At 50.5% G+C, this 13,178-nt stretch overlaps 1 protein-coding gene across 2 annotated transcripts in view; it reads right to left on the bottom strand.

Annotated features, from left to right (window-relative positions):
• PDE2A (phosphodiesterase 2A) overlaps positions 1-13,178 on the bottom strand; it is a 334,282-nt gene that overhangs the window by 72,698 nt on the left and 248,406 nt on the right. For both annotated transcript variants that reach the window (XM_054974872.1, XM_054974873.1), the window contains 2 exons: positions 5,087-5,196; positions 4,173-4,228 (listed from right to left, as the gene is read on the bottom strand). In XM_054974872.1, coding sequence (XP_054830847.1) covers positions 4,173-4,228; positions 5,087-5,196 — 166 coding nt within the window. The remainder of the gene's footprint in view (positions 1-4,172; positions 4,229-5,086; positions 5,197-13,178) is intronic.

Below are 13,178 nucleotides of genomic sequence, written 5' to 3'. Positions count from 1 at the left end.
AGCTTATTCCTAACAAGAAGGAGGTGCTACTGAGAGAGGGGCCGTGGCGCAGAGGTAGAGCATCTGCTTGGCAGGCGGAAGGTGCCAGGTTCAATCCCCAGCTAAAACCATCAGTTAGGGGGTAACACGAAAGGCCTCTGGAGAGAGAGCCAGTCTATACTGGTGGCCAGGAGGACTGACACAGGGGACTGAGGTGTCTCCTGGATGGGGCTGCACACCCCCAAAGGAGCAGGGTTGCAACTTGGGATGCTGCTAGACTTGGGCCTCCGGGTGGTGGCTGGAGATCTCCCAGAATTACAACTGATCTCCAGGCCATAGAGATCAGTTCCCCTGGGGAAAATAGTTGCTTTGGAGGACGGGTTCCATGGGATTATATCCGGCGGAGGTCCTTCCCCACCCCAAACCCTGCCCTATCCAAGCTCCACCCCCAAAATCTCCAGGAATTTCCCAACTTGGAGCTGGCGACCCTATAAGCTGGGTAAGCAGGAGGTGGTAGAGTCCAGGAGACAGCAGCCTTTCGTGGGTGGGAAAGATCCTGCCACCATTGTCCATGTCTTGGTAACATGTCGTCGTAGCAATACGATAATTGTCCTGTTCCTCCTCTCAGCGGTTGAACTCAGTGGGGTCCATTGGACAACGGGATCGCATCCCAGGAGAATTTTACTGGTGGGATAACCTCAGCTCCCCATTTATCAAATCGGGGACCTACTCCCAAGGGTTGCCATAAGAAAATAAAACCTTGCCCAATGTTCATGTCAAAAGTGGCATTAAAATGATCAACGGAAACCAAAATATGCACGTGCCCTCGTGGCAGCCGTTTTATGGCAGCACCCACTCCCTGTTCTCTAAATTCCCAGAGGGTCCACAGGATGAACAAGATTGCCCCCCCCTGGATCATATGGCCCTCTCTGGAGGTCTTTCCCTATATTCCAGGGGTGCACCCTGAAGCGGAGGGCGGTGGCCAGCCAAGGCAGTGACCCAGGCAAGCTAGCGGGCAATCAGGTGGCCAGTGACCTGACATACCTGGAAGGTGCATGGGCTCCATGGCCCAGGTAAAGAAGGGCTTCGTAGCTCAGTCACCCCCTTGGAGAAACCTCAAAGCCTCATGAGAGTTTGGGAGTTTCGGGGAGTCAGTGCAGGATGCAGAGATTATTTAAGTTGGGGGGAGGTCCTTTGTGCTGAGGAAGAGGAAAAGACATGGGGGGGGATACTTAAATGCCCTTCCCTCTTGCCTGAAGTGGGACCCACAAAGCTCTCTGCTTTACAGGCACTGTTGTACTTCCTGTTGGGAGGAACGGAAAAGACAGCCGAGCTTAATGCTGATGGAGATGGCACAGGAGGGGTCTTTTCTTCACCTTGGCCGATTCCAGATGGCCCTCCCCATCCTGAAACGTCACGCGTCGTCGCGTGGAAAACGCGAAATATCGTGTTTTCTCGCGCGACAACGCGCGACGTTTCGGGATGGGGAGGGCCGTCTGGAATCGGCCCTTGTTTCTGATTTCTCCTGCAGGAGAAAGGAGCCCGATTATGCATATTCTGGCTTGCTTTCATCTAGCCGTTACCCACTTCTCCTTGCTTCTGAGACAGTTAATAAGCATGGCAGGCCTCCCTATCCAGAGGTACAATCCAGCTGTATCACATACGTGATCTTCATTTGCCGTGCAAAGAAAGACAAGTGTGTCTGCGGAAGGTTTGCGCAAACAAGCCTGACAACTGCGGGTGTGTTTGGCCTCCGCTCCCCACGCTTGCAAGAAAGGCCGGTGCCTGTTAATCATCTTAATTCCCTTTTTAATAAGCGCTGGCGAGAATTTCACCGCTCCGGTGCGAACGCGTCTCTTGTTAATCCAGTTAAGCACTTATCTCATTGGCTGCTCGGCGGACGCTGAGCTCCCTTATGCCATCACAGCAACCTTTCCAGCAGTGCCGAAATTAGCCAAACAGCTGCGGGGTTGGCTCACCTTGCCATTCACCTCAGCGCCTCTGCAAAGAGGTTGTGCTAATAAAAATGTTGAAGAAGCTCCATTCTGGCTCAGCCCGTGACTCCCCAAACATTAATGAGGCAACTTAATGGACACTTGGGAAATTGCCGTGTCAAGAGACGCAGGGGGCGCTGGATGGCAACCCCCTTGGCCTATTACCTCATGCCCTGCAGAGTCCGTATATTGCCAGTCCATCCAGGAAGAAGGACAAATCACAGCCCCGTTGTTCTGCCTTGAAAAAGCAAGAGCCCTCTATTCACATTTCCAACGGCCTTTGCTCGCACGTGGCTGTGAGAGGTGAACATTCACACAGGCTGTGAGTCACCAGCTCTTTTGTCCACATAACTTTCCCGTGTTTTTCTTGGAAATGGGTACACATGATGGGGGAAAGGAGTGGAGAGGTTCTTGGAACTGCTCGACCATTTTTTAAAAAAGAGACTCCAAAGATGTGTTCAAACTGGGTCAAAATCAGGGTTTTTCCAGCCCTTCTGGATTTGGCATTTTTGCAAACAAATGTTTCCCCATTGTGCAACAGAAAGTGGGAATAAGATCTAGGGACTGCGGTTTGTTCCCCTACAAGAGAAAACGATTCATTGTTGCACCTGACTTTGAGGCAGGGAAGCAGACTTCTTCCCACCCCGGAAACGACACTTCTAACAACGCTGTTTGGGCTCACAAAGACTGCAGTCGTTTTGTGACTTTCATTCAATTTAAAGTAGAAAAAAAATTGCGGAGACTAGCATTGCCAAATAAAAACAGCAGGAAAAAAACCCAGGAAATGGAAGCCATCCAATCCGTATTTCAAAACCAAAACCCCTAAGAAAAGCAACATTTAGCCAGGTCCGCTGAGTCCCACCGCAGGCCCCCAAACACCCACCTCCAGCTCTCACCATATGAAATCATATAACTTGCCCGGATCCATGAGTCCCCAGGGTGACCAAGCGCGCTTGAATTTCATCTCCATTAGGCTTGCCAACCTCCAGCCGAGGCCTGGGGTTCTCCCCGAATGACTACTGAGCTTCAAACGACAGCTGCTTTCGCTCCAGTTGGATAATGCACCCCCAATGCACTACAGCAATCGTTGGCGACAGGATTTGAGGTGGGGCAATCCCATTTAAAACTGGGCTTGAACCTCTAAGGGATCCAGGCTTGTAGGCTTGTAGTGGTTTGTAGCGGTTAAGAGCACGGGACTTTAATCTGGAGAGCCGGGTTTGATTCCCCACTCCTCCACTTGAAGCCAGCTGAGTGACCTTGGATCAATCACAGCTCTCTCAGAGCTCTCTCAGCCCCACCCACCTCACAGGGTGCTTTTCAAAAACATTTTGAAACAAACCTTAGGTGGGCCTTATCCACTAACCATGATAACTAAAGGGAACCTCTACAGTCAAAGGCAGCAAACTTTTGAAACTCAGTGAGAGCCAGTTTAGTGTAGTGGTTAAGAGCGTGGGACTCTAATCTGGAGAGCCGGGTTTGATTCCCCACTCCTCCACTTGAAGCCAGCTGGGTGACCTTGGATCAATCACAGCTCTCTCAGAGCTCTCTCAGCCCCACCCACCTCACAGGGTGTTTTGTTGTGGGGATAATAATGACATACTTTGTAAACCGCTCTGAGGGGGTGTTAAGTCATCCTGAAGGGCGGTATATAAATCAAATATTATTACTAGCAACAAAGCCCATTGTAGCAAAAAATACAACAGGCTCCAGAAAGGGAAGGGGGGCCCGGCTGGTCATTGCCCCCTCCCCAGCGCCCTGAGCTGGGGTGAGGAGGAAGGCAGGGTGGCCCGGCTGGCCATTGCCCTCTCCCCAGAGCCCCTATCTGGGGTGGGGGGAAGGACAGGGTGGCCCGGATGGGCATTGCCCCCTCCCTTAATACAAGAGAAAAGTTTTAACAACCCATTAGAGTTGCCAGCTCCAGGTTGGGAAATTCCTGGAGATTTGGGGGTGGAGCCTGGAGAGGGTGGGGTTTGGGGAGGGGAGGGACGGGACTTCAACAAGATATAATGCCATGGAGTCCACCCTCTGAAGCTGCCATTTTCACCACGGGAACTGATCTTTGTTGCCTGGAGATGCTGTAATTCTGGGAGAACTCCAGGTACTACCTGGAGGTTGGCAACCCTAAGCCCACCCCACCCCCCCACACACACACGCAGCATTCCCTCCTCCTCAGCCTTGAATTCCCAAGAGCTCACTTACCAAGATGACGCAAACCACTGTCCCGGCATCCTTGTCCACCAAGGGGATTATTAACACTACGAAAGAAAGAGAGCTTTGTAAGTCCGAGAGGAGAAGACGGAGCTGCTCGCAGCCACGGAAGGATAGCCAGAGCGAGCAGGGACATGCAGGCTTGGGACAGAGGGAAGGAGGTGAGCATCCAAGGCTTGTGAGCGGAGTGGAGCCGGGGCCTTGGCCCCGGAAGGGGAGGCACGCCCTGCTCAGCTCCTAGTAGCCGGCCACAAAACGCTCCTCCTTTCCTTCCAATTTCCAAAAGCAGAAGGAAGAGGCAGATTTTGCCAATGAGAGAAGAGGGGCCCACCTTGTCCTGCTTTTTATTGCCCTCTCCCCTAAAGCTGTGCTGGCTCCATGGAATAAGGAGGAGCTTGGGGGGGAGGGGGGTACAGTCGCCTCCTTTGGCCTGCAGGCGGCATGGAGGGGAGATGGCGAGGGGGGGCACGTGTGAGTGCTGGAGGGGGGCCTCAGGCAGTGGAAGAGGTCGCTAGACATGCCCCTGGAGCATAAAGGGTTGACTCTCAATTTGCCATAGAACTTAGCATGCTGCAGTATGATCTAGGAGACCAGGTTCGAATCCTCACTCCACCATCACTTTCAGTGATCTTGGGCCGTTTGCTCTCTCTTATGAAGGTAAAATGGGGAAAGAACCAGGCCCTCCACCCTGATCCTCGGAGGAGGGGCAGGAGAACCAGGCCCCAGACAGAAAGCCCCGCTGTGCCCACCCTCCCCCCAAAGCAACCAGCAGGGAAAACAACTGACTGGCGCCGTCTTGCTCATCGCAGCCCTCCCATCTGATCTACAGGGGACCACATACCAAGCAAGCACCTTTTTCTCCCACCCGCCTCCCTCCCAGTGCCTTCTGCCAAGGGCGGTCCTACCTTGCTTGTCTGGAGGCAACGGTGCAGCCAAGCTGACCATCGGCTTGCCCTGCAGCTCAGCCGCTGGCAGGCCATTGCACTCCACCCGCTTCTGCTTGAGGATGGCATCTCTGAGAAGACAAAAAGCAGAGGGGGCAGGTGAACACATGGAGCTGCCTTGTACCGAATCAGGCCCGTGGTCCATCAACCCCAACCCAGGCCGAAACAGGCCCCAAATGGCTGAGTCAGGTGGGTGGGGCCACCTGTCATGTGACCTCTTTGGGGAACTGCCGGAACTGCGTTCCTGTGTGTTCCCCCTCAAAATGAGCCCTGGTTTAAATAAATCCTAGTATTCCAACAAAAGTAGGGGTTTGCCATTGCCTGCTTCTGCAACCCTCGTCTCCATAGTTGGACTCCCATCCAATTACTAACTGAGGCCGCCCGTGCTAAGCTTCTGAGATCTGACGAGATCAGGCTCACCTGGGCTGTCCAGGTTCTAGGATTGGTTGTAATTCCAGGAGAATCTCGTCCTACCTGGAGGTTGGCAACCCTAGACCTGACCCAGCGGAACAACTGAAACTCAACCCCCAAACTGGCCCCTGGGGCCTTGAAGATGCTCCTCCTCCCATGTAAGCTTGCCCATCAGTTCGGGTCACCATTGGACGATAAGCAGGGGGCTTCCAGAATCTGGGTCCTTCCTAGAGTAGTACAATGACTGAGGGTCTCCTCCAAAGAGAAGTCTGCCTGGTCAGTACCATCGTAGTCATCTCTCATGCACTGGGCAAGGCACCTCCTTTTCTGAATTTGCACAAACGCGTGGGCGTCCCCGCCCATTTTCTCCTGGCGCGGCATTCTTACAGGGGTTTAGAGATTGCGGCTTTAAATCCGTCTCGTGCTCCTTCATACGGGTTCTGATGTGTTCTGCGCCGCCCGATTGTTGCATGTACAGTTTTAACTAATTAAAGCATCCCTTTCTTCCTTTAATTAAAATATTTTTTTACCCCGCCCTCACCCTTCAGGCAGCTTAGAGGAATCAGTGATAAGACACACAATACAATCGCTTTTGCTCGGCAAACTAATCCTAAATGATATAAAGCCAAATTCTGTAATGCCGAATGCAATAAGACAAAAGCAAGACAAAGCAGATTGCTTTTGAACCTACAGAGGAAAGCCCTTTCAAACAGAAGAGCCTTGCAGGCAACAGTTTCTGGACTGGGGGCCCATTCCGCACAAAAAGAGATCCACCCACCTTTGCCCAGACTGCTACTTCCATTTGTCAGGCCCAAGCCAAAACCTCTGCCATGTTGCCACAATTTTGCCAAGGCAATGAGATAAGATAAATGCTATACCAGATACGTCTATGGAGCTTAAGCAGTGATTTATTTTGCAAAAAATTTATGTTTAGGGTACCTTGGACAACACAGTGCCTGTATAGTAAAGGATGTACAGTGTTTAATTGCTTCAGGTCAGTAGCTATATTGGTCTTCAGTAGAACAGAAGGATTTGGCAGCAAGACCAACAAAATTTTGGAGAGTCAAAGCTCCCTTCTTCAGATACCTATCTGGCCTCAGGATGAATCAGATGCCACAATACTGTACCAAGAGAAGGAATTGCTGGTGGTGGTGGAAGGGAACAAAAAGTCATGCATCGGGCATATAATCTAGTTCAAACTAGAATCCCTAAGGCACTTTCTTGGAAGTAAGTCGGTTGACACCACAGACGCGTTATTTCAATCCGTCCATTTGGGACCCCAACGATTTGCAAAGACACCTCAAGAATACCAGAAGAGCTCAGCCGGATCAAGCCCAGGGTCCGTCTTTGGCCGATTCCAGACGGCTCTCCCCATCCCGAAACGTCGCGCAGAAAACGTGAAATATCACGTTTTCTCACGCGAGTTTTGCACAACGTGCAAAACTCGCGCAAGAAAACGCGATATTTCGCGTTTTCCGCACGACGACACACGATGTTTCGGGATGGGGAGGGCCGTCTGGAATCGGCCTTTCTCTCCCTCATCTTGTCTCCCACAGTGGCCAGCCAAACGCTGCCAGGAAGCCCGTAGGAAGGAAGTGCAACATCCCTTCTTTTCTGACATTCAGGGATAGGCTGCCCCTAAACTTGGAAGCTTCATTTTACTGTCGTAGCTAACAGCTGTTGATAGGCTCTTCTCCCTCCATCAAGCATTCAGCTAACCCCCTTTAAAAGCAGTGAATTTAAAGCCAGTTATGACATATATATCACAGCTTCAGCCATTACGACCTACCTGGAAACTAGAGGCCAGATCTGAGCCAGGGGAAGGGGGAGTGAGGATTTTAGTGTTTTGTGCATGGTGGGGGGGGGGGCTAAGATTCTCAATGCATTTAATAGTCTTCTTTTGGATATATTCAAGATTACATTGCAAACAAAAAAGAAAAGGCAGTCTAAGTGAAACCATTTTATAGGGCAAGATTTGGGTCCAGTAGCACATTAACGACCAACTGGATTTCCAGGATACAAGCTTTTGAGAGTCCAAGCTCCCTTCTTTTTTATACTGTTACCTCTTTTCATTCTGTATGTCATAAGAACAACAGCGACGTTATCACCTCAAGTCCAGGAGGTCGCCCTTTCCTTTGTTTCTTGCTCAGATATGCAGGGCCCATAAGGGGTCATTTCGAGGAGGAACGCACAGGAACACAGTTCCGGCAGTTCCCCAAAGAGGTCACATGTCAGGTGGCCCTGCCCACCTGACTCTCAGCCATTTTGGGCTCGTTTCAGCCTGGATTAGGGCCGAAACAGCCTGGATCAGGCCTCTGACGGGTGATGGATCACTCTCCCACTCTGTAGTGGCCCAATCCTGATCATTTTGGGCCCCTTTTCAGCCATTTTCAGCCCCTTTTGCCATTTTGGGCCCAATTTAGGCCCTGAATGGCCAGGATTGGGTCCAAAGCAGCCAGGATAGGTGATGCCAGGGGGTGTGGCATATGCTAATGAAGTATGCTAATGAGTTCCTCCAGCTCTTTTTCTACGAAATGACCCCTGGCCCATGATATTCTGTGCAGGAGATGGTGGAAAGGGACCGGCGCTTTTGGGTTGCCCAGCTGGCCCTTGGGCCCACTGAATCATTCTTATCGGTAGTCGGTTCACAGATAGAAACTCTGGGCTGGCAGGAGATACAGGCCATTTCCACACAGCTGGTCCTTCCCGTCTTTTGCCTGCTTTTTGTGTGTGCTTTGCTGAGTCGCTCCGAAAACTCAGCCTCCACACACACTCCCCAAAAGCGCTTGCCTTGCACTTTGAGGTCGCAGGACAGGCTCCACAGTTCTTAGAAAAAGCAGTTTGGGAGGGGAGGTTTGGCACTTGTCACCCGCCTCCCTTTCAATTTTTTTTTTTTTTTGCTCTGCACATGTGCGATGGCATGCTGAGAACTTTGGCGGAGGAGCTGATTCCTCAGAACACTTTAGCCATCCACATGCCCAAGAATGCAGAAGCAGCACTCCGTCAGCCCGTGGCAAAAGAAAAGACCAAGGAAAGTGCGGTCCCAGAAAAGGTGCCGAAGAAACGGAAACCAAGCAGCCTGCAACCGTTTTGCAAATGGAGACATCTGGAATTGTGGGGGGAAACTGCCAGTGTTCCGTGAGTGGGCCGTCCCTATAAGGACATGCAGAAATGGCCACAGTGACATCTGAGCAGGAATAACCATATGTAGATTGAACCACGAAAGGGGTGTCCTTCCTAAACATTTTTTCAATAAAACTCAGTGCATAGGACACTGGAAAAACAACGGAGAATGTGAGAGAACTCCTGGATATGCGTAGAGTGCTTTTCACAGCTACACAGCTTGTCCCCTTCCTCTAAGAAGCAAGGACACATGGTTTCCAAGCGGCCAAACTCATCAATTCCTCTCCGTTTATGAACTAACCACTGGCAGGACTGGAGGTTGCTTTCCTCCCCCCCTTCGGCTGGCGGAACAGCTTGTCATGTTTTTCCCTGCCTGTCAGGCTTACTGCCAAAGCCCCCTCGGCATTTCGAAGGATTTGCTAATAAGCCACTAAAGATACTGGCAGAACCCGGCGCCCGTGCTCTCCTCTTTGGAGACGACATTTCCTGGTGAGTCACCAAAGCACAGACCAGACCGAGACCAAAGTCCACCCAGACTAACCCTGCAGAGGAGAACACACCCTCTCCTTGCCACTCAGCCAATAAGGCAATCCGGGATGAAGGAAAGAGCAGAAGATACTCCAAGCAAGTGAACCAAGTCACGTGCTGGAGAGATGGCGAAACACACAAAAAGGAAAGCACTGTTCAGTTTGACTGGAGGTGTAGAGATTACCCCTCGTGCCTGTGGATTTATTTTCTGGAGTCATGCAGGGGAAAGCAATCCAGGCTTTTGAACGCATCCTTGTAATCTGCGACTGCCTCCCTCTGAGCACCTGAGCCGGTTTCTATTAAATTAACTCTTTGTACCGAATTGGTTCGCTGTCTGCGGCACGGCTATCGAAGTCCACTGTGCAGCCATACGGATGACGTTCAAAGAACGGCCACCTTTTCTCAAGTCCGTTGTTAATCTCTAGTGCATTTGTTCGGAAGGACCCTGGCTTGCGATGCAGGGTCGGGTTTTCAGGCCATTGCGTTAATTTGTGCTCACGCGTCTCTTTTAAGATCGGCAGCCATGTGGCCGTTTCTGCAAAGACCCATTCAGCTTCCGGAGATGAATAATTCAGTGTGCCAACAAAGAAATCACATGGGGTTTCACTCGTTTCTGCACTTATCAACATATGTTTGTCTTGAGATGGTTTCCCTCTAGTTCTGTACCTTTTTGCACAGTGTATCGCCTGTCCTGCATTCGTTGTCACATGCCAGAGAAGAGTTTAGGATGTCTCTGAAGCCACCCTTGTGGCAGGCCTTTTCTTTCGCTTTGAGGCTTTTCTTAGGGTTTGGGCTGGCTCTACAGATATATGCCGGCACCCCTGCAGCTTGCAGCCTCCTCAACTGCTGCGTTGCCACTCCCTCTGTTCTGCCTACATCCACGGCACGCTCCAAGGTTAAACCCAGTCTCTCGGTGATCCGGCTCGTGGTCTGTCTGACTTTCTGCCTCATGTGGTCTTTAATAAGTGATTCACAACTCTCCAAACCCACACATTTGCGCTAACAACTTTCAACGAGCCCGTATACCAATTAAGGTTATGAATACAATGAACATCTACAGGTGACCAGGAAAAGAGGACAAGAACCCTCAAAAGAGAGGACAAAAGAGGGGAAGGAGAGGCCAGAATCCAGGGCCAGGGCCAGAATTTTTGGCGCCTGAGGCCGAGGGCAGCTTCAGGCTGTTGCTGCCTCATGCACGCACACATGCGCGCACCGGGACTACATGATGACATCATTGCATGTGACGTTATCATGCAGCATGCTGCTGTGAGCCAGTCCTATTGGCACGGCAGGCACTGAGACGAGGGGGAGGGCTCTTCAGATGTTGGAGAGGGGAGCCTGGCGCACTTTTTCGTTTGCACGCGGCAGATTTTAAAATGGAAGGATGAGACTGGAAGGGAAGAAAGGAAACGGAGCTGGCCAAAGAGCTCTGGCAGAAAAGTGGAAGGGGGTGGGAGGAAACACCTTTCCCGCACAAAACCACTTTGGATTTATTTGGGAGACTGGAGGTGGCACGTGCCGGGTGCACACGCTCAGCCGAGCCCGCCAGCCAATCTGTGCTGCTACACTTTCGATTGCCAACTCCCATGTGGCCCCACCCTGTGTGCTGCAACACTGTGACCAATAGCAAAGCGCCCCCCCATCCATGTTTGCCCAGGTGAAAAGCTTGCAGGTGTTTACTAAATGAATACAGCTGCAGTACGCTCCGGTGCAGCATGTTTACTTGGAAGTAAGCCCCTCTCGTTCCTAAAGGTGCTTACTTTGAGGTAAGCGTGCATCTATACTTGCCGCCATGGGGGGGCGCTGAAACAAGAAGCAGAAGCACCCCCCACCCAGCGTGTGCTTTCTATTGCGTCGATTGCTGTTACAAGTGGGAATTGGCTGCTGCCAGCTGGGACGGCACGTGGGTGGCCTCCCAGCGCCCCCTCCGGCACCTCAGTGCTCGAGGTAGCTGCCGGACCCACCTCCATGGACACGCTGGCCCTGCCAGCATCTTAATGTTCTAACTGGCATTCATTTTAGCAAATATGCACATAATTAATGTAATTTATATAGAAATCGGGAGGGAAGGTGGCATGGTAGAGCCCGATCTCGTCAGATCTTGGGAGCTAAGCCGGGTCAGTACTTGGACGGGGGACCACCAAGGAAGATTCTGCAGAGGAAAGCAAAGCCAAGTCCTCTCTGCTTCTCACGTGCCTTGAATCCATGTGAATCCAGTAAGCAAGCCAACCAGTCACGCAGGGGCCTTCCCTCCAAGTAGTACAGAAGAACTTGTGTCATTCTGGGTACTTCTGAAAATTAAAGCTTGGTTATTCCCTGTCATCTGCATCTCCAACAGGCTGAAATGTATTGAGTTCTTCATAAGAACATAAGAAGAGCCCTGCTGGGTCCATCTAGTCCACTGTCCTGTCTCTCGGTGGCCAGCAAGTTGCCCTGAACAGCCAACTGATCATAAATCGTATGTTGGCCTCAGAAACCTAATTAAACGGTTTCATGTTTGGGCTGTTAGCAGAGTCTATCATTCGGCAGAGCGAGCGGGATTATAGGTGGCTGTGAGGTGGTTCTGCTGGCTGGTGTGCGTGCAGGAGAGAAAATAGCAAAGCATACACTTGCTTATATTTAGAAAGGAAATAAGAGTTCTTTATTGTAGGAATTCCATACTCTGATAGGAAAGAAGGAGAGACAGATCTAGTTTAAGGATGGGCATGGATGCTAGGACAAGTCTTTCATCCATGGTTCCAAGATGGAGGGAAGAAAAGGGGAGAGATGGTGCCTGGAACAAAGCCAGGAAGAGAAGAACAAGAAGGAGGAAGTCAGGAGGATAAAGTCCTGAGAATAGCAATTTACATATAGTGCCTTGACCTCTCTATCTTTCTAACTCCCCTCTGAAACCTGTGGAAAGAGACAGCGCTGAGTCCTCCTCTTCCAACACCAACAACAGGGCATAAAGGCTGAGGGCTTCCCCTAATGTTGTGTTCTCCTGGCACTGGGATTCAGAGATTGACTGCTCCTGGATGTGGAGGCTTCCTTCAGTCACCATGGCTCCATGAATCCTCCATGAATCTGTTGAACCCCCTTTGAAAGCAGGCTATTCCTATGGCCATCGCTACTTCCTATGGCAGTGAATTTCACCTCTTACAGTGCAATCCTAAGCAGAGTTACTCCCGTCTAAAATTAATGATCTTAGACTGGAGTAACTCTTCTTAGGATTGCACAATGAATCACTCATTGCATAAAGAAGTATTTCCTTTTGTCCGTCCTGAATTTGCTGCCCGTCAGCTTCCTCCCTTGCTGTACGAAGAACTTGCTGGGTGAACGATATTCCGTCTTGCCCACTTTGCGCAGAGCCTAGAAAAATCAAATTTACTGCCGCGGTTTTGAAGGGCTTAAACTCTTAACTCGGAAACAGAGAAGCTGATTTTTCTTCTCTCGGATACTGACTTGCTCATTTCATTCAGAGTACCATCGTTTGCTTTGGCAGCCAAGAAAATATCAACGAAAGCTGTATCTGAAGGGTGGAATGCTTTAACATGATAAGTACTTCTAGATCCAGTTATTTTAGTGAAGCTATTAATGATTTGTGTTTTACGTCCTGTGTGATTGCTTGTAATGGCCTTGGGCTATATGCAATAAATGCTACTATTCAAGGAAAAAGTGGAGGCTGAATGATCCCTTCTTCTTTCTTATCTGTTCCAGTTAGAAAGCAGCACGACTCTACCAAGTTTCCCGGAGGCTTTCTTGTTCTGTATTTTGCTTCACCGTTATACTGTTTCTCTTTGGAGACCGTGCAATATTTGCTGCAGAAAACCTCATAACGTGGTGCCACAGGAGACAGAACTGTGCAATGAATATACCGGAAAGGCATTCACTTATCGGTGTCTATTGGACTTTCCTTGCTCTACAGTAACCCGGGAGATGAAAATCTGCAATAACGTAATGGCGATGCAATATCCATCTTTAGTTAAATGTGTGCAACATTTACTAAGGCGGA

This window comes from Eublepharis macularius, chromosome 3, assembly GCF_028583425.1.
Source record: "Eublepharis macularius isolate TG4126 chromosome 3, MPM_Emac_v1.0, whole genome shotgun sequence".
NCBI lineage: Eukaryota > Metazoa > Chordata > Lepidosauria > Squamata > Eublepharidae > Eublepharis > Eublepharis macularius.
This window is presented reverse-complemented; position numbering and strand designations above follow the sequence as displayed.